Source organism: Pyxicephalus adspersus, chromosome 8, assembly GCF_032062135.1.
Source record: "Pyxicephalus adspersus chromosome 8, UCB_Pads_2.0, whole genome shotgun sequence".
Classification (NCBI taxonomy): Eukaryota; Metazoa; Chordata; class Amphibia; order Anura; family Pyxicephalidae; genus Pyxicephalus; species Pyxicephalus adspersus.
Window position 1 is genome coordinate 67,824,227 of NC_092865.1, and position 26,630 is coordinate 67,850,856.

The following is a 26,630-nucleotide window of genomic DNA, read 5'->3' on the forward strand; positions in this document are numbered from 1 at the left end:
GTATTGCAGATTTACTGAATTCAGTAATTAAATAAGGTAAATAGGTCTCAAAATTTAAGGTAAAAAATAGTCATGTGTATCTAAATGTATTTTGGGGAGGGTGACGCTGCTTATGACTCTTAACCAGAGCATGCTAGGTCCTCTTTAAAGGGACTAGGCTAGAATGCCCCAATAATTAACAAGCAGCAATAAGCTTTAAAACAAAAGCAACACCATTAAAGTTTAGGTTGGCCGTCAGCATTCCGCTTCCCCCTTTTCCTGTACACTTAACCTGTGTTTACATTAAAGAATAAAAGGCTGGATGGCTGCCAAGTTACTGATGGGAGGGAAGAATAGGCAGCTAAACTGCTAAAATGAAAGTGCTTTTTGGTGTAACCTTTGAGAATGAATTACTCCACAGTGCCTGCATCCATAGTTGTGTAAAAAACTGCTTACAACCTAGGTTTTAACACAATAGAAATCTGCTGATTACATTTTACAAATTATATCATTAGTGAAAATCCTAATTAAAGAAGGTATATCCTGGGGTGAATAAGCTGCCTTTCTTTAAGCTACACTAGCAGTTCCCATCCCCTGTTGTTATAGTATACCTGTGTACCTGAGAAACTTCTGGCTGACTGATGCAATGCTCTGTTCAGCATCCTGGTCAAGGTGTTTGGTTCCCAGAGGGAAGAACATCCAGGGCAGCACTAGAGGCCTAAATTTTACCTGAATTTAGGTCTGTTCTCAATTTCTGTCATTATTTTGTTTAGCAAGACAGCCCATTCTGGTCACCCAGGCAATCTCCCTGGGTGGTGAAGGGCAGCTGACTTAGCCATGGGGGAAAACAGTATGTTGAGACAGAAAAAATAACATTTCTTACAGTTATTTATACAGCAGATGTTCTTAAACAAAACTTCTCAGAAGGTTTTTTATTTAAAAAAAATTGTTTTGCAAAATATTTCAGATAATGAAGTATGTGTAATGTTAACAGCAGCCATTTGTCTTTGGGATACTGTGAAATGTTCTAAAGAAATATCCAGCGGTTTGGTAGTAATAAAAGAATGACACAGGGTATATATAGTGATTTCAAAATCCTACTCAGGCAATATTTTTTATTTATGGTTGGAGAGGGGGGATAAAATTCAGTTAGGTCATTACTTCCGTCTGTGATCCTTAATTGTTGGTAAAGATTGCTTGCTTAACAGACAGACACAGGATATTTGCCTGAGATTCCACTTTCAATGATGAATACTTAAAATGTGTTGGTGGTTCTAAGGAGTTCTAATGAGCGCTATGGCGTCATTGGCTGGCTATCCAATCCGAACCAGTAAGAACACCTGACCCAATTTTTATTGTTGTCTGCTAAATTAAGTTTCTGCAACCCACCTCCATTCTACCTTGGCTTGATGATCATTTGCTGAATCAAAAATTAGTGGTAATAGTAATACTGGCCATCAGAAACAACGGGAGGCAGATTATGACTGTATGGTCAACCAGACCCCTGTGGTGCGAAGGTCCCAAATAAAAAGCATTGGATAAATATCATAGTTTTGGAAGAGCTTTAAAATGAGACGGTGTGGTGAATAAAATGTCAATGTTTTCCTTCATATATACTCAAAAATATCCAATCTGTAAACTAACTAGTGATAATAGTTTTTATCATTTTTATAGTCAGCTTAGTTTGATCTGAAATTACCTGACACATTCAAAACGGAAATGTGTAAGATATATATGAGTAACAGTAAACCTGAAAAGCAGGCCCACATATTCAAAACATGATTTATGTAAGTGTTTGTCATCCCTGACAAATAGGATATTAAAATATGTTCTAGAGATAACATCCATGTGATTCAACAGCTAACATGAAAGGAATGTTTTCAAGCCACACATACATCTATATTTAATAAAGACAACATTTAATTTCCTAGGTAGAAAAATGTTGCCTTTTTAGTCTAATCAGCTATGCTAGCATTAGAATAAAGGGGGACAACAAATGCCTAAAGTAGATCTCTCGCCAAAATGTTTTTTTCTGTCCATTTTTGATTTAGTAGGAAAGAGTTAGATCAGGTTTTATTTGCCATCTGTGTTACTCGGACAGAAAATGAAGGTAAAATGAAATTTTATAATTGCCACTGGAATATGAAGTGAGGGCAAAACTTCCTCTGATAACCATCTAAGAGAAGATTTTCCCGTACTTTGGAAAGATTTCCTCTGACATTCTGCTCTCTCTCCCAGTCATGAGGTGGAAGAAATCGGAACACAGTCAGCATAAATACCCAACAACGGTCCTATCTAAAACAAGAAAAAGGTTTTGGTTAGAGATGTATTTTTAATCAAACCTAATAGAAACTTGTAGACTACTTCTAAAAATGCTAGTTGCTTGGCTGTCTCTAAATGGTATACTTGTTCCACATCAGTGATTCATACTTTAGAAGCCATTGGAATTATTATAGCAGCTAGCAGGGCAGTTTAGCAGTAGCAGGTCACTTCTTTCTCTTAGTATAGGTTTCTCTTAGGATTTAAGTAAAGGGAAAAGTCATCCAACATCTTTTGGTTCCAGCCACCAAAACAGTAACAGAACAAAACAGTAAATGCAAAAGTATTAGATCCCTAGAGTAATGCACTGCCAAACTTAGGGTTCATGTACATGGGGGTTGCTTTCCTTCATTAAATATGCATGTCAAATAAAGCTAATAGGTACCCCCTAACTTCAACAGAGCAGCTTAGGTGACAGTTCAGAAGACTTTTTTAACCGGCAGAACCGCCATATCCTATAATGATGAGTTTAAAATGCAGACAGGTCAAGTTTGCAGGTCCTTGTCAAGTTCTGTGTTTTGTATTTGGACACGATTTTAAAACAAGAGTGTGTTATAATGATTTACCAATGTTTGCTAAGTGGTGTAGTGATCAAGAAATTCAGTTTGAACTGAGGTAAATGTGGGGAACAGAAAATACTTAGTACACTGAATCCAGTGTATACACCACTTATAACATTGAATATGCTACCTTTAGCTCGTCAATGCACATTTAACACATTAACAGATAGCACAGTATAGCAAGTAAAGTGGAATGGCCATGGCCATTCTCCAAAGCATTACCTTGCACTAGGTCATGGAAGCTTGTAAATAGGATTAGGTGGCAGAATGCCAGAAGGGATCACCCATATGATGTACATGGAAATGCTGCTTTTAATATTACAAAACAAACACTTTATTGCTTTAGAACGCAGTGATTTTCTATCAATACAGAGACTGTATAATGGAGAAAATGCATCTTTAATAAGTTCCACTTCTGTCTACCAAAATCTGGGAAAGGCTACCGTAGACCTATTGTACTAAAACTTATGTTGGGTTGTACAATATACCAAACATGACCCATTTTATCTGACTTTTGTTGACCATGTAGTGAACTGAACTCAGTACCAGTGCTGTTCATCTTAAAGCAGGTGGACATGGGTGCCTCTGAAGGCTCCTATACATTGTTCAACACTTTCCCACAAGGTCCAGTAAATTCTACTTGCTAACTTGGACAGTACAGGTTAACTACAGCTTCAATATGGGACCCATTAGGTGATAAAATTTAACAATGATCCACCATAAAGTCCCATGGTTATCATAAGACATTTTCTTTGACCATTGTATGATCCAAAAGTTAAGACTCCAAACATGAATGAATGAGTTAGCTGTATGAGTGTATAACTAAACATTTTAGAGTTTGGGCCCATTCTTAACCTGGGCCTTCACCGTCTGTATGTGTAGATATAGGAAATCCAGCAGCAAACAGAACAATGCTAGTATTTTATATCTACTGATTGACTGAGCCTAGTTTTGTGAAATAAATATGTTTGCAATGGAGGCACTACTACTAGAACCACTACAGTGCCATCATTGAAACATTTATATGCCGTAGAGTTCCAACTAGGTATTAGACTGTACATCTATAACATTTGTTTTTTAACAAAAACACTGCTATCAAGACAATCTCACTTTACTACAACAGTACAATTATGTTCTACAAATATACAAAGCATTTTTAATTACCAATTTAAAAAATGGTCAAACAGCCTGTATTGTCTGAATCAAAGAACCCAAATGCCTAATTAATATTTTACCAAGTCAGGCACATCTTAAGACATCACAGACTAGATAGATCCCTATAAAGACAACACAACCAGCCTGACAAAGGGTTAATGAAGAACAATACTCTGTATTCGCACAGATGAGCCTTCTCCATGACATGCAAAACGGCAGACATTGCAGATGATCGCTGCTGCTAAACTGCTCAGTTAAATCATTGTGTCTCCTGCGGCATGGTGCCCTGCACTGCATCAGTCACCTACCTCTTATTCCTTCCATTAAGAGGCTGGTGAAGGAGAAAGGCGATCGGCTTTCCAGGTAGACCGCTGCCTGTGTCACTTTGCAGTGAATATTCCGTAATGACACAGGAAACACAAAGCACTTCTGCTTCAATAGGAGGATGCAGCTAAGTCAGTCCCTCATTGTCGAACAACATGCAAGATATATCATACTGTACTGATCAGCACATTTACCTAACATTGTGTCGATGGGCTGGACCGTATAGCTCCCTCCGTTCAATAGCTCGTCCACTAAAACCGGGGTAATTTGCAATCTCAGTGGCGATTGCAGACATTAGGAAAACCTTATTGCAAGGTCAAAGGGCTCTTCATCCTTACAAGACATATTCCGGGGCTTAAGCGATTGGAGCTGAACTGTACATAACAGATGATGCAGCACGTGACTTAATGGAATTAAATGAGTCTTTGCTTCACGAGGATGGTTACTTAATGGTATTAAACTGCTTGCTGTGTTTCAAGTGTTTATAAAACAATCTATGGACATCAAAAATGTCATTTCCGAAACATGTATATCAAATTGTAAATGCTGTAGACACTGATATGTTCACAAATGTATGCAAAAATTATTTATTCAAAGTCATATGTCCCAGAGCTTCTTAAAATAAACACAAGGACGGGTCTTGGATTACTATAAACCAAGGACAAACACCGTAACAGTAAATGCTGACCATAAATGATCATAATATCTTACAGAGAAAACTCAACTCAGTGACACTTACAGTGAATCTCTTCATACACCATCATTCCATGGTAATGGACATCTTTGCTGTATAAATTAGAAAAATCCCATTAAATATGTATCCGAATGATAATAATGCTTGTTCCCTGACGCCGTAATTCTCTGTGATATGTCTGAAGGCATTGTAAAAGACACCAAACTTACCGAGGTGTCTGCAATCTTGCTGGAGAAATCTGTGTTTACGTACTGTATACTCCCGAGAGGTTTACACATCATCAGGCATTCCATACGTGTCAGAGGATTAGCCAGGACTTCCTTAAAACTGGTTTTACTACACATTATGTTAACTCTTGCAATGACAACACTAGTCTCTCATTCATAACAGCTGACAGAGCGAACAGAAGAGCAGCAAATTGTTAGAATGTCTGTTTTTTACTTCCCTTTGCGCCATCCTACGTCAGTGACATCTTTCTGCCATATTACTTTTCCTGGCATTATCAGGTAGTTAGGGGGATAGATTCCAAATGGGCTCAACCGCTAGAAATAAGGCTTAAAAAATTCTCTAAAGGTAAATTTTAAAATGTTTTACAATTTGCAGAGTTATATCCAAGTGTATAAAGTATTTCACTTTTTTTTATTAAAACAGAAATGTGGCCAGGTTAAGGACATTGATCTATTTGCATATATAGAATAATATGTCCCTTGCCAGTCTTTATTGTTCCTCCTGCAGATCCCTATATCAACCAGCTGGGGGCATCACATTGGATCACTGCAAATCTATTTCTGTATTTCTAATACTAAGTGAATTTTATATATTCAACCAGCTGGGTCAGAAGGGTCTCTTTATTAGTTCTCAAAAACTGAGCTTGGTTTTTTCTTGCTACATTATTTTGTTTTCCCCTCTATTGGAAAATTATCCTTATAATGTCTCCTGGGAGAAAATTTACCCTAACATGCTAAATTTCATTAGCCCACCTCATGTAAGACTGTTGTATGTAGCTTGGAGATCCTGGAACCTGTCTGCTTTTAAAGCTGGGACGTTTTTGACCTCACATACAGAAAGCCTGATATAGGAAATGGAAAGAAATCACAGACATTAATAGAATTAATTTCTCTTTTGACAGTTTAAATATGATTGGTGGTGCAAGAAGAAGAGTTATGTAACAGTAAAGCCATATTATAAAAGAACCTATGTTGTGTGCTTATTCCGCAGTTTATAACACAGATTTAATTTAAAAGCTTGGTTACGTTGCTACTGGAAATTATCAGGGGGTCCGGATATTCCTACTCCTGACCTGACATTATTTTACACACGGTTTACTAGAAGGCCAATGCTGAGATTAGGCAGCCATTGGAGTTGTAATATTAAATTTAAGGTACCAAATTGAACCATACTTACTCTAAAAAAATGAATTACTATATTTGTTTGCTAGATTAAAAAATTGCAAGCTATTTTAAGATAAATAAGCATGTCACAGAACTGTAAAAACTGGTCTGGTAACCAAAGGGATTAATGTGGCTGAACTTTTTGATTTAAACACAAGTGTATTGTTTTGCTAGAAACATGACTACTTTAGTTTCAAGACTGGAGAGTGACTAAAGGATTATCTTTGCATAATCTTCCTTCTTCTGCATAACAATTTAAAGTGTAAGGAAATATTCCACTGAAATTGTTACATGCACACTTTTATTACTTGGCCTGCTTGAGGCTGGACATTGTTGCCATTTTTGGTCCTTGCACATATTGCAGGTAAAGCCATGGAGTATTTTAGCCTTCCCAAGCACACATAAGTATGGGCAGGGCTATTATTCTTAATGGCTAGATACTTCACATCTTTGAACACTTTAAAGACAGGAGGTAAACAATGCCTGGAAATATGATGGTCTATTTGTCTGTGTCTATAATCTGTACTTAAATTTTACAATTTGATGGAATTGGGGGGTTTGGGGTTACATCGTGTGTATAACTGCACTTTACTTACATTGTAACAGCACATCAAAAGTTGGCCACATAACCTGTTTATAATTATGCCTGCAAGCTGTAAAACTGTCCTTACAATTGTATTATAATTTCCTCGCTACATAAAAAGCATACAATTACATATCAGAACTCTAAAGCCCATTAATCATTTTTTTCTATAATGAACTTCATAAACAAGGATTCCAAGTCTTAAAATCTATGCAGCTAAATTATAACTCTATCTGACAGTGCCAAAAACAAAAAAAAAGTGTTTACTCAGCAACCAAACTAACTTGAAATGAAAATATTAAATGCTGTTTTTAATTGCATGTATTCCAGCTTGCTCAGCATCACAGAGAAACCGTGAACTCAGAGAAAATGAGACAATGATTATCAACTAAGACTTACAATGCAAAAAAATTGTCCGCCCACAGGAGGAAAAAAAAGGAACAGAAAATACATTTTCAACATTAACCCCCCTGCCGGTACGATTAAAAAAGATTTTTAAATGCAAAAGCAGTATATTGAAAAATCATCTTAATTTTAAATTTCCCGCCCGGTCCTGTCCTCCAGGCACGCACTCTGCTTCCCCTAGCCTGGCGTCCCCAATGTTCACAGGCTGGTGACGCAGATGCCATCCAGGCATCGCCAGCTTGCAGAGATGCCCGGACGGCTTTGGCAGGAGAAGAAGATGCCGGACATCGCTGGAGGACTCCGCAGGCACTGCTGGAGGACGCCTGCTGGAACTGGGAACAAGGAGAGTTTTAACCTCCCTGGAAATTCCACCCTGAGTGTGGCTCAGGGTTACCACTTTTTGCATAGAAAATCCACCCAGAGCCACACCAGGGAATACCCCCTGGTAGGTTAAAGGAAACCTGTACGCAGAAAATGTGGGCTATTATTAGGGATAATGAACAACTTATATAAGGTATATTGCATGCTGTCTGGCTGTCAAGTGAACCAAATGGCATTTTTTGCCTCTGACCCGTGAAAAGAATGCTAAAGCACCCAAGCAAACAGAATTTTATTTCATGCAATAGCTACACCCATAATTATTTCACTGCAAGTTTTTTTCACATTGGTTCTTACCAAACACATAGTAAGTAAGTAAGTCAGGTTGAAAAAAGACATAAGTCCATCAAGTTTAACCACTAGGGAAATAAACATATCCCAGATATAAAACCCAATGGACATAGTTGCTCCAGAGGAAGGCAAAAAATACCCCTGGTACAATTTGCTTCAACAGGGGAAAAAAATTCCTTCCTGATTCCATGAGTGAATGTTCCCTAGATCAAGTCTCTGTTATCTTTCCTTTAAATCCTTAATTCCCAGTTATATTCTGTGCTTCTAGAAATCATCCAGCTTTTTCTTAAACCAATCTATAGAAGTTGCTGAAACTACTTACTGAGGGAGCCGATTCCTCATTTTCACAGTCCTTACAGTGAAGAATCCCTTCCTTATCCCGAGGTTAAACTTCTTTTCCCCCAGGCGCAAAGAGAGCCCTCTTGTTCGTTGTAATGATCCCAGTGAATAATTGGGAAGAGAGTTCTCTATATGGACCATTTATATATTTGTATAGGGTGATCATATTCCCCCTTAAAAGTCTCTTCTCAAGGCAGAAAAAATTCAGTTCAGCTCATGTCTCCTGTCGCTCCCCAGGTGTTTATAATTTATTTATGCATATTTTAAAATCATCCAGCAAGTTTATGGTAAAAGGTTATTTTGACACTTGTCAGCATTTGCCAGTATTTTACCCATTGCATCCAGGATCACCCAAACTAAAGTGCTTTACAAAAGCTAATCATCAACATCAGAAACTTATTTAAGAAACAATCATGTCGATTTTACTAATTGGGATCACAAATTGATAGATGGGTCTGCACACTTAGAGAGTGGTAAATGAATAAGGCTCCAAGACTTGTGGGGGTTGATGTTGTTGGTGAAGAATGGGTCCTGCATCCCGTGCAGCCACGTGTACTGAAAGTGCTAAATGATAATAAATAATTGAAATATGCAAACAATGATAAATGTAGTGCTGCCCAAGAGTGGTGGTCATCAAATATGGAGGAACATTAAGTTTCACAGTCAGTCAAACACCAGATGAACATTGCCCACAGTGCCCATGTAATAACATAGTGACACAGAGCAAGCACTTATCTCAGACATAAATGTGCAATAATATGAAAACCATTTGGAATCAATCCATGGTCTTTAGAAAAAAGTTTACAGGCAAAAGCAGGAGACTAAAATTGTTACTAAGGTAAACAAAGACATGCGGTGTGATACTCCTGTTGAAGTTATGGAAAGCCTCAACATGGCAAATTAGCACTGCCAGTAATAAACTCTAGCATGGCAGTTGTGTGTTTGATTTGGAGGGAGAGGTGATGATTAGGAGTCTCAAAGGCTAAAAGAAACTTTATAGGAAAACTAAGGATCATTTTGGACAAAACTGAAGATTTGTCCTTTAGGTTGTGCTGGTTGGCGGTTAGTTGGGCCCTGAAAAAACAATTGCAGAATAAAGAGAATCATCTTGGGACCAAGACATTGTAGTATGCAGAAGACCAGGGCTCCGAAAAGGCCGCAGAGCCAGTTTTTGAATTATACAATGTCTAACCTAATGTTCTACGTAGATGTAGATTGTATCCTAATAATAAAAGCAAACCTGTGCTTTGTCTATGCAGACAATGCAACAGGTTGTTGCTATTTCTCCCAGCAGCACACGCTTTCATTTTTATGATCAAGAATTTCCTAGTAAGCTACTGAGAGCAAATAGAATGGTATTTCCGAGTTCATAAATGTAAGATAAGACTAGAGTGACTTACACGGACCTTTCTTTTTTAACTCCCAGCAGCTGAACTTAAAGTAGACCTAAACTCAAAATTTTTATATTACATGAAAGGGTAGACAACTCCCTTTTATTTAAAGTTAAAATTGTATTAATTAATTTATTTTTTTAAAATAAAAAGTGTGCAGCACCTCCCCTTTCACTGCGGCAATCAACACAGAATAGGAGCACAAAGCCTCCCAGGATACCTAGGTCACGCATCCCGGGGGGCTCTTGGCTGCTCCTTCTGAGCATGTCCTTATGTCAGGCATGTGCAGAAGGAGACCCTTCAATAATGGAATGAGATCGGCATCCCATTTCCCATCTACACCACTCAATCTCAATGTTGGTGCCCGGAGCTCCCTCTGCACCAGACTGAAGATAGACACCAGGATGACACGGGACCCAAATAAAGAAACCTCCCGATGGATTGTTGGACTTGCGGGATTAAAGGTAAGTGTGTTTTTTTGGGAGTTTAGTTCTGCTTTAAGAAGAAGAGAACAAATAATGTGCTCTAATTTAACAGTACTTGTGACCTGTGAACAGTGCCTTGGCGGCCCTCTACCAATCCTTAGGAAGAAGCTGTAAAAAGTACAAAAAAGTGAAAATCGGACCTTTGTAGGTAACATTTGTTCTTACAGTCTGCCAGGAAACAATGACAATATGCCTTCTTTACAACAGCCTCTGCTCTAGTACTATATCAAATCCTTGCAGGTAGAATGGTATAGGTCACATAAGCTCTTGTTTATTCCGACAACAAAAAATGTCAGTAAACCTGTCACTATTCATTCCATATGGATCCTTTGTTCTTAAGGTTACAATTGTGCTGTCACCTAATAGGGACATTGGCAGGTCAGCAAGATAGATGTCATTTAAACCTATCTTGAAAAGATCACGGTGGCGATTTAGTGATATCTTCACTAATGACAGCTGCTTCATTTCCATTGTTGTTTACTAAAACATCTCCATCTGTAGCTGGTACTTTACAGGAAATGACGGGTAGGTTGTATTATCTAGAAACATATTCAGCCCCAGACGGTGCTGCAATTCTCCAGAATAATTAGAAGATGGATGACAATTTCTGACATGAGCAGTTTCTTCCATTTGAAGGAATATCCTACATACTTTGCTACAGTTTATAGACGGTAATTACATTGTAAAGATGTCTACAGATATCAGATGTTCCAACCTGGCTGTTTACAGCCAATGCCTAAAACACTTTTGGGAGCCATCAGCATCTCTTTAGACATTGTGGAGACCTAAGCAAATCTTGGGATATTTGGATTTTCAAGTATTTTAGACCATGGCTTTCATATAGCATCGTAGAGCAATGTGTAAATTCCACAATTTATTAAACTTACCAGATGAAAAACACATTTACACACTACATTCACCCAATACCCTCACTTCACTTTACTGGTATTACAGAGCTGATCCTTTTGCATATGAGCATGAGCCTATTTGATCTGTTACACATGGAAAAAAAACATTTAAATTTTTTAGAATCCTTAATGAAAGAGTGCCTGTGATAATCTCCTAATAACCGTCCTAATAATGCAGCACTACCTCTTGAGCATTACTTTATTTATTACTTTTTACTTGTATTCTCTCCTTATCAGCTTGGCTGCAGGGCTGTTCCAGATACTGATGAAGTTTAGTACAGACACTGCAAAAGAAATATAACCCAGGTTCAAAAAAATCCATAAATACATGAAAGAACAAAGTCTATGTTAACTGACATCTTCCACCAACAATCCGGGGAGTGTGCCATTGAGCTTTGCCAGGAAACAGGTTTGCCTCAATGGGGGCCTTGTGGTCTGACACTCAAATAACATTTCTTCTCGAATTGGTAGACTAACTATATACGAGAACACACTGATGCCTGGAGAATAAGGTCGTACAGTTATGTATGAGTGGATATTCAGGTTCATAACACTGCTCACCTTTGACAATGTCACCTCAATGAGGGCTTCCTGGCGGACACTCAGTTACCCTTTCTCCTTAATTGGGGAGACTAACTGGATACCAGATCATCGTTATTTGGGAATTGATATTACATGTTCGTAAATGTTTTTTAAAACACCTATACAATGCACCACCCTAAAAACATAACGTTGCATGGCACCTATTTTAAGCATTACTAAGGAAACTATTTTTGTACCTTGCATTCTCCAGCTGTCTCATCTTAGCTCATTCCTTGCTGCCTTAGTCTCATAAACAGTGCTTCGTCATATTTTCTGACTGATATGGAAATCTGGAGCTCACGTGACTGACTTGTACAATAACACTTTGATGTTGAGCCCGTGCTGAGCCTTGGACTCCAGTCTAATAATCTTGGGTGCTGTGTATCGATTATCTAAATTAGATCATCAAGCCGAATCATCTCATGACTCATTCATAACACACATCCATGGAAACATGCAATTTCATTTTCTCAGATTGACGGCAGCTAAAATGCCATTTAAATAAAGGCAATGTGGTCTCATGTGAGTTTGTATAACACTGTAATTAAATATGTTTAACTGTTCCATTACATCCTAATGGGCAAGAAATGCATCATGCTGTTAAACCACAAGCCTTTTATTAAACAGCAAAATGATTTTCATTCATTACAAGTGTCACAAATACCATAATATCACCAATAGCTCTATATTGTTATGACGGGGGTCAAATCTGTTCTCTGTATGTGAAAATAATTGAAGGCTAATAATAGCATTTTGGAAATTAAATGTGCCAGTCACAAAATGTGTTATTAATTTACATACTGTATAATGTAGTCTGCATATATGAATCCCTAATACTACAATATTTGGGCAGCAAATTCCAACACTAATTGCAGTACATACAAGGCCCAGATGGGGAAGGCAAATTATCTTGTCTGGCTGAGGTCAGCAGGGGGCAGCATAGGGTCAGAGTTCTTTTCATGGCTCCTTCCAGAGATGCAGTTGATGATATTTCCCAAACTCCAGTCTGTGAAATAAGCCTACCACAAACTTTGCAGCACTGACCACCACCGGAACTATACCCTGGAATATTTCTTTAGGTATGCCGCAGTTTCTTCAGCAAGAATAAATGGAAATAAGCAATAACCTGTTTGCTTTCTGACTGCTTAATTTTCAAACTCATTAAAGTGTACCTAAACTCAACATTTTACTTTACATAGAAGGGTAGACAACACTTCTATATAAAGTAAAATTGTTGGTGTTTTTTTTTTTTTTTTGCAACACCCTTGTAAAAAAAAAGTGTGCAGCACTGCCCCTTTAAGTCTTGATCACCGCCTGAATGGGAGCGCAGAGACTTCTGGGATACCTATCTCACTCATCCCGAGCTCTGGCTGATCTTACTGAAGGGGCATTTTTTCCTTCAAGGGGAAAGAGATGCCGATCTCACACATGCGCAGTGATATGGCTATGGCTGATAGCCATCAGCCATGGCTGATATGGCTGATGTGGCTATGTCGCTGTGCAGGTGCGAGATCGGGTGACGAGCAAGAAGACTGAAAGAGAAGGAAAAACATGGCAGCGCCCGCTGCCGGGGCGAAGAGGAATCCCAGGACGACCCGGGACCAGATCACAAGATGGTCCAGCGCCATCGAGGGATCTACTGGATTAAAGGTAAGTTTAGTTTACTTCCACTTTAACACCCAAATATGCTCAGGGGCATTCTTCCAATGGTCCTGCAGGCATTGTGTGCATATCCTTACCTTATTACTATAAGTAAAAGCCAAACCTACACCTAAACATTCAAAGCCAAATATAGCATCATTATTATCATAAAAATAGTACTGATTTATACATAAACTAAGAGCTGTTACAGTCCTATGTTTGATTCCACAGCATTACAAACATTTTTTTGTGGTGTTCATACTAAGCTAAGTTTATAATCATTCTACAATACTTCTCCTGACAAGTAACAGCCCAATCTCCTAATTGAACCTCCTGGGCGGCCGATGGCCTTTTAGAGAAATATAATTCTGTCATTTCTGGCTTGTGCAGGAACCCAGATGAATGCCCTCAGGGAACTGCCATCCTGAGCGTTATAGGCCCACAGGCAATATAGACATTGGCATAGTAAACCCATTTAGCTGGTTACTGCTTATGTGATGGCACCATGACCTGCCCCAAGCCTGCAGAATCAGAATATTAATACAGTGACTGGGGTCACATCATTTGTCTCTGCCAGAGGGATGCCAACATTATCAAACAGTTTTCTATTTCTTCCTTCCTAATAGGTTAATTTATAAATTAAACTAAATGCAGAATGCTACAAGTTATAACATGAAAGCTACAGGGAAAATGCTGTTGCTTTCTTATGTCTATAAAAAGGTATGGGTATTTTAACATACTGAAAATACAACTGTGAATAGGCAAGAATGAGCTCTTTCTGGGAATACATAGTCCGTGTACTCACTGTATTCTACATTTGTGACATTACTCCTCATTTCTTCAGGTATTTTCAGTAACCAGAATACCTGAAGCCCTGGAAACGACACTCGGAAGAAATTGTTGTAGCTCTATTAGTCACCTGTGTAACACAGGTAGCTAAAATTTATTATAATCATTGGCTGCATTGCTACAAACAAATTGTCTATATCTTTGGTTTGTCTTCAGGCCTCTAAAGATCATATATCATCTTTTTTCATTGACAGTCTATTCAAGTTCCATTTACAGATTCTATGCAAAACAATCATTGTCATTAGAGTATCTTGGACATCAAGCTCCTATAATATTTTGTTCAAAATACAGCAATTTTCACACACTGTGTTTTCCAAAATACCAATCCTACTGCACAGAGAAAGCCATACATGTCATTAGATATAGGTATATCAGGGTTTTCCCCAGGCCCTTTTAGCTGGGCGCACCACCCGGCACTTTTCAGTACCCACCTGGCTGTTTTTGGGTGGTTACTATAGAGTTTGGTCTCAATACAGGAGCTGCCACCCACCTACAATTTCTTCCCACCCGGCTTAAAAAAAGTTCTGGGTTGAGCACTGGGTATATATTTAAATACAACATTTAACTTTCATAAAAACTTTCTCAAACCTGTAAAATGCCACAAGTGTTTTAAGATCCTCATAAGAATTAAAGTGATATGAACTAACACAACATTCCATGTTTGTAAAAAATGCAAAATAAAGGACTTAAAAAAAATGCAAAATTGTTTTGTATGCTATAATTCATCTTGAACTAAATCTGTTATAATTGTTAATAAAAAAAAAAAAAAGAAAATGCATTTTTAGCAGTGCCAGTAGGGGGAGCAACAGAATAAAATAGGACAATAAAACATACAATAAGGACAAACTCAAAATAAAAAGCAAAACTGCTGGCATGAAATAAAATGTTAGGAAGTATCAGTGTTAGGAAGTATTAGGTGATACCTCACCATATTAATCTACATGGCACACACAGAAACTGTAGCAATTAATGATCAAAAACAATCCATATTAACAAGCAGATTTTGGTTTTGCTGTAGTAATATGACAAAAGAATACCCACGTAAGCATTGTACAAAATCTATGCAATGTGGTTTGGAAATCACATATTCTCCTTTCCCACCTGCTAACAGTAAAACAGGATTAGTGTACACATTTTAAAGCCTACATGACTTTTTAGAATTTCTGTAATGTTTTATTGAAAAAGGCTGCAAATTGAAGCTCAGTATGATTAACACATATTCTACTCCTTTCCACATTGTATATTCCATTGATACACAAGCTAGTATTTGCAACAGAATGTGTATAATAAATATGTTAGTCGCCATTGTTGAAAGTTTGGGTTAGTATTTTTTTAAACTCTCTCATACAAACTCTACATGTAACCTTCCATCTCCTCTATAACCCTAACACAAAAATTCTTTTATTTATAATCCTTATAACACTATAATGAATCATACCTTGAATTAACACTGTAACCCTACCACTAACCCCCCATTATGTAAACATAACCACTTGTTCTCACACTTATCTGCCCACAGCCAGGATTCTCTGCAACAAATAACAACTCTTTCTGTGCCAACATATACCAATCCCAGAAAACTGCAGCTACAATCTTATGTTTGTGATACTAACATTTTCCATGCCGGAAGACTGTACTCATTCTCAAAATCACACAGTAAAGGTATCTGTAAAACTTTGTACACACAATAAATTTGTAATGCCTGGGACCGTCATTTGTGTAAGGTTGCAAATACACATCTTTTTTTTGTCACTGGAAAGGATCTTTCATGATTGTTTCCAGTGACGGATGAATAAAAGAGCACTGTACACAACGTTTCTGTTCTATGGGGAAGGACGAGTAATTGCACCCTGGTGTGCTTCCTTACCTTGACTTGCTTTGCGGTTGTTTCCAATTGGTCATTCATGGATTCATCCTCAAGGATCCATGAATTATTATTATTAATAAACAGGATTTTTATAGCACCAACATATTACGCAGCGTTGTACATTAAATAAGGAATGATGTCGGGCAACCACTGTACACACAGGGCCTGCCCTGTGGATGACTGTTTATCTTAGTGATAATCATCTGATGTGTGTACCCAGCCTAAGTCATAGATAAAGATTATTTGTCAGTACAGCAGTCCAATAACATTGTTTAGTGATCCACATGGCTGAAATTCTACAGACTACCAACGATCATTAATATTTACTAAAAGGAGAATGGACCACTCATCCTTGTCATCTATACAACATCTATATATCTCATTTATTCCTACTATGTTGGTAATAATCTCTAAAAAAGATTCCAGGGGCCATTATTGAAATTTGTATTCAGCTGAAAACTGCTCCCGTATGCTAGAAATGCAGAAAAAGCTTAGTGAGGCACAATCAGAAAATCCCAGTAAACATAGTTTTTAAAATATTAACACACACTGATAAGAATATTTGCATGAAGCTGATCTCATTCACACAGAGATTTGCTTCAGGAGAGGCTGACAGAACATTAAACTGTGTCAAACAAATTATGTTCTATTATCTGACATACCTACAATGATCCCACAATTAAAACATTTGTTAAATGCACATATAATTTCTGAAGTTTTTATTCAAGATGCTCAATGCATTTTGTAGTAATACGCGGCTTGTCAAGTCTTCAAAGCAGAATGTTTTTGCACATGGTATTATAAATAAACATAAAACTGTCAAGAAACAAGTGCCATAGAGGTCTCCGGTGTCACTTACAACATATCGCATTTCAAGAGAAACATTACCTGAGCGATTCCATAAAACCCTGAATACAAGCACTCAACAGAAATAGACACATCCTGTTCACATCTTGTGCCTAGCATTTCTTTGATATTCTCTTTCTTAAAGGCATTCCTGAGGCAAGTGTAGCTCATAAAATGTGGATGTTATTTTACAAGCCTGACAACTTTTCGGATATATTCTCTTGAAAATGATTAATTAATGTAAAACTGATTAGAAAAAAACTAAAATGAGCTTGGTTAGATGTTTCATTTCTTGTAAAAGATGAATATGTAACTATGATGGCTGAATGCATTCCTTGAGGGATTTTCTGTTTGCCGTAGAAAGGTAAAAGATTAGTTTTGGGATAAAATAGCAGCCGAAAATGGGGTTCTGAGCTACTAGTCTTGAATTTCCATTAGAGTTCAGTCTCTCAGCTACTAGAACTGGTAAAAAGAACAACCTCCCACCACTGTTTTATGAATGATGCAAAAATGGACACTTAGAGCTAAGATAGTCAAGTTAAAGTGGAACTAAAGTTCTAATTTTAGATTTCCATGGAAATTATTGCAAGAAGGGACAGGTGATGTCCAATATTGTGCAATAATGTGTCTTACCTGCCTGGGCAATCTGTCACCAAAGCTGAACTGTGCTTGTGCAGCATCCGCTTTGGTTGTCAGGGAAAGTCAGCAAACCCAAATTCGCTTGTGCGTGCTGGGGACAAGTTACATTATTCCTGCATGGCTAAGAAGAGAAGAAAGATGGCAGCGCCCCGTGATGGAACACGGGTACCGTGTTTCCCTGATGATAAGGCATCCCCATCAAATAAGCCACCCCGCCGATTTTTGCTCTAAACATTAAAATAAAGCACCCCCCGCAAATAAGACACCCACCGATACCTGCCACTGTGTGCCTCTGTGTGACTCCTTGGTGCTGGCTGCAGTGCAGATCGAAACTGAAAGTGACTTCAAAGGCCCGCACACGTGCCCGCGACTCCACGCCAGGAAGGACAAGCGAGCTGCTGATCCCTGCCCTAACAGAGTCTGTTACCCAGCCGTAGAAGCCAAAAAAAAGTGAGTCAGTGAACAGAAGGGGACAATGAATGGCACATGAGTGATCAGAAGGGGACAATGGACAATGAATGGCACATGAGTGATCAGAAGGGGACAATGAATGGCACATGAGTGATCAGAAGGGGACAATGAATGGCACATAAGTGATCATGAGTAATTTTCAACAATAAATGTGTACTGTAGTCTTCTTCATTGAAAAATAAGACATCCCTCTGAAAATAAGACCTAGGGCATATTTTGGCATTTCAAAAAATATAAGACAGTGCCTTATCATAGGGGAAACAGGGTAGGAAAGTAGTGCGGGTTTAGTTCCACTTGAAGGTTACCACAATGTGTGTCAATGCACAGCGGTGCTGTGTTTCAGTGTAACATTCATTTTAAAAGTCACCCTATTCAATAATGATGGCTGGAGCTGTGGCTATAACAGTCACATACAACTTCATGTTTTTAAACAGCTTTTTCTCAGAAGTACAATTCCACACAAAAAAAAATTGTGCAAATGTTGGTTTCAATGCTTACTGCTTTTGAAACAATACTCTTGATAACACCATGTTTTGTAAAGTTTATTAGCAATTATTTAGCTGCCGTAGATCCTCTAGTAAATGGACTCCTTAGGGACATATTACACGGGATCAATGACTGGGGAGAGGACATTGGTTTACCAGCTGCCCATTCAGCCTGATGCTATCAAACACTTTCGTGATGCCTGAGCGCACAACCACTGTGTGCCAAGTGCAAAAACACGAGGCACCATCTGTACAGCCAACCATTTATTACATTCCGACTATTATTCTGGCTATTTGTTTATTAACCTAGATGCCATTAATTACATAAAAATGATTCGTTTGGAAATGCATTGGAAATTGTATGCAGGGAGTAGTACAGAATTAGAAAATCAAATATATGAATTGTAAAAGTGAACACATTTTACCAAGACAATAAAAAGCAATATACCAGTTAGATACATTAGTAATGTGCACCAGACAGATGTGCCAATGTGTGGACTGGGACAATTGGTTGGATTTACTAAGAGTTTGGGCATTAACCTTGCAAACTGCTTTGCCATTCTGCAAGTGAATTTTCACTTAACTTAGTAAATGTGGTGAAAACCTATGCAATGAATGGTAGTAGTTCAAATTCTGCTATGGCACATAAGCTTTTTAAATAAAACCCTAGGGCATCTATTTACAAGCAGTGATTTCAAATCTTCAATTTGATGGTGTATGAATAATTTTAGGGCCAATGCCACTTGGCAGAGCCAGTGACATGACACCTCTTTTTGGGCTTTCTGTAAGAGTGGTATTCCATCTGAACACCAATGTAGGGGACACTTTTCCTATTGACACCCAATGTATTAGTTTTTGTGAAGGTTTCCTAAGACCCGGAAAATGTTTTTTTAAGGTTCCTCTAGGACAAAGCTTGAGGATTGATGCTCTAGAGTCCAATGACAATATTTAGATATCTCTCCCCCCTAGACATTCTTGCACATACTAAAGCCCAATGCTGATGCTGGAAGTTATTTGCTTCATTAGCAAAGCTACAGTCAAACTTTATAGACCAACAAAGAGGAAAAATGCCTTAGCTATTGTCTTGTGACTGCTTTCTACAGCACAGCACAGCACCCACTTATATCTATATATTCTAAGAGAAGGTCAAATATAGAAGTCATAACTATCAAGAGTGTGTGGAGAAGAGAGAAAGGAACATTGTTTCGTTGTTTGTAAAAGGTTTAAATGTATGCTAAATTTCAAGAACATTATGCAGTAGTACTTCAACTAAATATTACAAGCCCATTTACCTAAAAAAGAAGAAAGTACATTGTGTTTTACAACTGAGATGTTGTCTGGAGCCTTTAGAGGCAAGACATCATGACATTGTTTTGATGGCCTGACATAATAAATAATTCTTTCTTCTAAATACTGCATTCAGAAAATAATAGTACAGAGTACAGAATGACTTTGTGCATTTACAACAACATTTTGTGTTTTACTGCTAAAATTTGGGGCTTTGTAGAAACATTACCTAAAATAACTATATTAGATTCGCAGGTTATGTTTATCCATCCCACCACAGCTCTTCTGCTGCCTCTCTCTATAGTTCTTTTCATTGGCTTCCATTTTACCTTAGCATCAAATTCATCTCCTGTGCTTTGCCTTCAAATCCCTCCACAGTTCTTGCCTCACTTACCTTTCTTACCTGATAGAAAAATACTCCCCTAGTCGCTCTCTCTGCTCCTCCAATGACATACTAATGACTTCCTCACTCATAACCTCATCACACGCACAGCTCCAAGACTTTTCTAGAGCTGCTCCAACTCTCTGGAATGGTCTTCCTCATCCTATTCAGCTTGCTAATACTTTCTGCTCATTTAAAGGAGACCTCAAAAACCCAATGGTTCAACCTACCCGTTTTCTTCTATCTCCTAAAACCCTCACTACTTATCCACCATTCTGTATCCTCCCCTCCTAGTGTGTGATTCTTCCCCCACCTCTTAGATTGTAAGCTCTTCAGGACAGGGTTCTCTCCTCCTGTGTCACGGTCTGTCCCTGTCTGTCATTTACAGACCCTATTTATTGTACAGCGCTGCGTAATATGTTGGTGCTTTATAAATATGGTTTAATAATAATAATAATAATTAAATATATTAATAGGATATAGTTCAAGCAGTTGAATGGACAGCAACTGACACAAGAAAAAGGGACTGTTAACTCAATCTCAAATCCAGGGGTCATTCCAGACACTGTTTTTTTAAAACAATGACTGATTTATCTGCCTTGATCATTGTGTTGCTGTTAGCAAATATGCTCCTAAAATAATAAAATGTAAATATTAAACCTGATCGTTATGCTTTATTGGCAGAATCAGATAAACAGTAAAGCAAAATAAAGAGAAGGTATTTTTTCTGCTTTATAAATAGGCCCTTGGTCTGAGTTCTCCTATGAAAACGAATGAAGTAGTTCCATTCCCCTGATATGTAGCTCTCTGTAGTGATGGAACGCCCTGCTACTTGTCTCGGGGAAGACGGTTTAAAAATACCCTGTGGGCAACATAACCTGATATACAAACTATTTAATTTACAAACTGGCTGCATAAATGTCGCCTGATGACAGTTAAGTGTTCTATTCATAACTGCTTAACCCAAGAACTGTGTTAAGACTAGAGTTCTGTTAGCACATGGCTCTTTTCTCAGGGACAGGGTCTAAACATCAAGCCTTTCTTCTTATAACACCTAAATCCTGAGCATGTCTAACTATAAATACATGTTTAAATATAAATCAATAAACTATAACACACAAGAAATAAAGGGATTCAGAAGACTAGTTCAGGAAATGTTGGGATTTATATTATCATTTAAACTGTAACTCCAAGTAAAACTTTGTTCAAGTTATGAACAGAATGAAGGTCTAGAACCCTTGTCAGGTTATTACCCCACCTATAATGGGGGCACAAACGTCAACAGAATGCTGAATAGGTTTACAGATATATCATTGAGTATGTATTTAAAACAGTGTTCATACAATTACACAGGTACTGGTGGGATTTATTAAATTATTCTACTTATACCTATGTTTTTTTATTTATTTACATTTGGATAATGGGGAGGTTTAGTGCCGCATTTGACCCTGTTGTGCAGAGTTTGTCTTACCTCCTATCCCATTCACCATAGCAGGGGGTGAAAATCTCTCTAACTGTATAAAAGCTGCAGCAGCACTACTTTTGTGAGAAATGTTAGGCACTGTGTCTCCTTTGGGAAGAGTTCCTCCTCACTTGTCATAGGAAGTAAGAGGTAATCCTTTAACAGTGTTTCAATCAGTAGTAAGAACTGTGGTTCTAACCCTTCTTCACTTTGCCCAAAAAAAAAACCAATAAAAAAGACTACAGTTTCACTTTAGACTCGCACATTTAGACTGAATTCTTTATGTGGTTCAGGTTTTTAATTCAACGCTCCATCAGTGTCGCATCAGAATAAATATCCATATTACAGGGACAAAAAGACCCCAAGCTAGTATATTGGGTCTCAGGTGCTCTTTCAGATTAATATGTGCATTGGGGTATGACAGCATGTGTGAGACAACCCATTCTAATTAATATCTGGAGACTGCACCATCTGTATGAGGTGGGACAGACACTCCCAGCTGTGTAAAAAATGAGGATCTTCTATCTGTGCTCAGAGCCTGGGGTAAATTGCAGGTCCCGCAGGAAAACCTCCATTGTTTATAACCCAGCTAAGATAGGCATCCCACTTTAATCTAGTGTAAGCTAAATTGCCCAAAATGTCTATCCTGCAAGAAAAAAATGTTAAAACTGAATAAATAAATACTGATGCCAGTGGCTTGTCTTTATTTATTGTGTTTTAATGTTAAAATGTTTCTCCTGCTGGGTTTGAAATCAAAGACCCTGGGGACTCCAGTGTTTCCAGTAAGGAGAGTTACACTGCAGCTGCTCACTGTGAAATATGTACATAAGTGTGTACATAACCTGGTGTATTTCCCACATCACTCACCTTTCTCTTATACAGAACTACAAAGCAGAGAATGCTTATCAGAAAGGAGGTATGAGGAAGGAGGGGGTAGATACTAATAAATTCAGCACAGGTGTTTGGAGTTAGTATAAAAAAAAAACACTTTTCCAGTTACAAAAAATAAGAGGTTCTCTTTTTTTCCTCCTTCACAGTGGCCATGTCACCGGATCTCACCCCTGCACAGTGCAACCTGGAATTGATTTCCTAAAAGTATTTGCTATTTACTAGCAAAAGTTTTAAATCCTGGACCAGATCTATTCCAGGTTCACTGATGAAAGTATATCTGGTCAATGATTCAAAACATTTGCTAGTAAATAGCAAATACTTTTAGGAAATCTATTCCAGGTTTGCTGGATCACCCAGCTTCATTGATGAAAGTATATCCTCTTCAGCTTTGTAGAGCTTTAATAAATCAGCTCCAATGTCTACAATGGCAAATTGATCTTTGAAACAGAATTGATATGGACAATAATAAAATAATTATAATAAAACAAAAAGTAATATCAATACATTAGTTTAAAATTCTGTCCTAAATCTGTGATGGCCAATCTGTGTTTTCTTTCTTTTTTAACAGCTGGTGACAGGTGATTTTGAAGGCTAAGCAAGATAACAATACCCTTACCAGTACTTCACAGGATACTCTCTAGTCATTGTTTAGGAGATTTGTAACCTATTTTACAGTCTGTCTACCATGCAAGGCTTGAACAGCTGCTTCAATTAGAGCTCTTACTATGGGATGACAAGCGGCCTGTTTTTCTGACAAATGAATTGTTTAGTGGCCAGGATTCTACTGAGCGGTGTGTGTAAATTATATAACTTTTCAATGTATTTTTATTAACTTAACTTTACAAATTGGCAAGAAACCAATAAATAAATTGGTTAATAATGTAATAATTATTGTTGTGAACGTTGTCTGATTTTTGGAGACAATTTTAATCAAAAGTAGAATTGGTAGCTGAATAAAAATGATATCAGACAGCACAAGCGTAGTCAGGCTTTCCTACATTTTGTAACTTTGAAGAATGATAATTGGTTGCCTCCTATTGTTCCTCCTTCATCTACTGTGGGGTTGGATGATATTAAATAGTTCAGAAATAGTTCAGAAGCAGGGCTGACGTTCTGATGTCATCAATGTTCTACTCGGGGAAGATGTTTATGACATCATGCGCATACTGAAAGTGGGTTGAATTATGCTGGCCCATTCAACCCAGATAAAGACTGGACGCAGAATGGCTTTTTTGGCAGAAAGTGAACCAAACAAAGAATAAGTAATGCAAACTGTGTAAAGGGAAAACTGCCTTTTTATACATTTTAGGTATCTTGTTATGCTTTATATTGCATAGGAAACTGCAAAATCTGATGAGATTCGAAATACTACAATGCATGGTACTGAAGTTGTATGAACGTTGCCTAATGGCACACACAGATCACATATATTTCAAGCACATGCATTTACCCACATAGAAAAGACACAATTGTCTACAAATATTGACAAAGAAGTAAAATTAAATTTTCACGGTCTGTAAATAACAAAATACACAATAATTTTTAAATAAAATGACTGACTATCTATATCTTGGTCTTCCTGGGCCTAACAGTTAAAAAAAATATTATTATCGCTACATAATTGATATGAGAAAAAGATACTAAAACTAAAATAAAAACTAATGTCTCATCTTGTTGTGAATTATCTTGATGATATCAATATATACCTATTGCATGTATTCTGTATAATTCTATATGATTGTACAGCACAGATTTCTAATCTTATAAATATTGCCCATGCAATCAAGTGAATTTTCCCAAATACAAAGCATGTAATTACTGGTCACAGCTGTTCTGGGACACAATCTGTCCCCGTGGGATTGGCCTATACAATCACAGACATGCTGTTTATAGTCTGTATACATGTCTTTCTTTTTCCCCTCATTAACCTAAAATATACTAGTATTTTATTCGTGTTAGACTCCTTAGCTGTACAGTCACTTTATTAAGTACACCTTGTTAGTACTGGCTTGGATCCTCTTTTACTTTTAGAAATGTTATATTTTTTTGTGGCATAGATTTAACAAGGTGCTGGGATTATTTGTCAATGATTTTGGTCCACATGATAGCATCATAAAGTTGCTGCATGATCCATTGAACCACATCCCAAAGGTCAAAGGTGCTCTATTGGATTGAGACCTGCTGACTGTACGGGTCATTTGAGTACAGTAAACTCATTGTCGTGTTCAATAAACCAGATTACGATGATTTGATCTTTGTGACATAGCACATTATCCGGCTGGATGTATATTTTGCTCATTTGCATTTTTCTGGTTGTAACTGAACTTTTAAACCTGACTTCCAATGTCCTAAATTGAAATGTAAGGTTATCTTACAATAGCGATCATGTTGATGGCTAGCATCAGGATATCTAAATAGGAGTACAGACACCTATCTGGTTTACAACTCCTTCACTGTCCAAACCAGAGAGGTGTTGATCTATCACTGCTTCTTCACAGAAAGTAGCAAAATGTTATGGTGTTTTAGCCGGGGAGGAAGCAATTTCATTGCAATAGGTGAGTATTCTTATAAGTTATCCTTTTTGTAACCAATGTGACCAGGCACTGTACAGCACCTAATATATGCCAGCACCACTGTATACTTTTTGACGTACCACTGGTACAAGTTCAGTCCCTTAACAAGTTTCAGACTTTCTTCATTGCTCTATCTTTCCTGGAGCAGGTCCTGGGGAGAGAAATGTCAGATCATACAGAAACTATATAGCTAAGTAAAAAAAAGGCCAAAGGGATAGCGGCTTATTTGTGAATGATTTTTTTTTCATTTTGGATGAATTTTTTGGCTAAAAATGTAATTATAACTACTAGACACTGGCCTCCTACAACCCTAAAACCTAAAAAAACAATCCATGATATTGGGATGTCTATGCTTGAGATGATTCTATAAATTAGAGGATTGTGATCTGGGCAAAAGGTAGACCCACTTCAACGCAACAATAGGTATATCAAAAAGGGGTTCAATATATTTGAATTTAGGCTGTGAACATTCATAATGTGGTTCATAAAATATCAGCCATTCTAGTATGTGTTATAAATTTGGTTCTGTTCAGAATGCTGGATTTAGTACCTGTACTGCTCTTTACTTTTTACTATAAAAGAAGATAGCCAACATAGTTCTTGCAGTAGAAAGCAAACTAAAAAAAAAACACCACTGAGCACTATTCCAAGGCAGAAACTGTTGGAGACACTTAAGAAGTCAAACTTATTGGACAGCTGTTTGAAAACAATACAAAATAGCTCAGGGTCATAAAGCTACGGTCAAGGTCCAAGCCTGCCGCTGTTTCAGCACAGGTGGTTAGATAAAATAAGACTTGTGGCTTTTCCACCTGTGCCCACTTATCCAAGCTGGCACACTGGCAACCTTGACTACTGTGCACAGTAGTCAAGCATACACAAGTTCAATTATAAATTCATTTAAAAATCTTGTTTTAAGAAGTTTGTGAATGAGAACCATAAACAACCATCCTCCATTTACTTCTTAGAAAGACCATGTGACTCACTTTCATTTTTTCTTACTGTGAACTTGATTTCTCTCATACGACTGGCCCAATGGTATCACGTAAGGACAGGGAGATAGTCTTCAGTCCCGTGTACGTTCCTGTGTAAGCACCTTGCACTTTTTCCCTTCAGAAGCATTTCAACTAAACATATATGACATGTGCTGCTCAGAAGGGCATCATACAAACTAACTAGTTGGTTTGCCTGTCATTAATAAAGTACAGATTTGTCGCCCTTCACAATTACTCAATTTACCATCTATTTACCATTCTCAACACCAACATCTATCCTCAATGTATGGGCAATACTATAGGGAGTAAGATAGTACCATAATTTAATGAGCAATTTTTTGGCAGACTAATTCCTTAAAAATGTACAAAAAGTAATTATATATATTATATAATAATATATATTTATATAACATATATATATATATATTTATATATTATTATAATATATATATATATATATA

General features: G+C 37.5%; 1 protein-coding gene across 12 annotated transcripts in view; it reads right to left on the reverse strand.

Annotated features, from left to right (window-relative positions):
- The window catches only part of IQSEC1 (IQ motif and Sec7 domain ArfGEF 1), a 378,402-nt gene that overhangs the window by 107,618 nt on the left and 244,154 nt on the right, over positions 1–26,630 (reverse strand). The window contains exons 1-2 of one of the 12 annotated variants that reach the window (XM_072421024.1): positions 4,532–4,617; positions 2,178–2,274 (exon numbers count right to left, since the gene is read on the reverse strand). The exons of 8 other annotated variants lie outside the window; for them this stretch is intronic. In XM_072421024.1, the coding sequence (XP_072277125.1) occupies positions 2,178–2,221 (44 nt within the window). In that variant the 5' untranslated portion in view covers positions 2,222–2,274; positions 4,532–4,617. Of the gene's footprint in view, positions 1–2,177; positions 2,275–4,321; positions 4,475–4,531; positions 4,679–26,630 lie in introns of those variants that run through there. 3 more of the 12 variants (XM_072421023.1, XM_072421018.1, XM_072421030.1) reach the window with 3 other exon arrangements.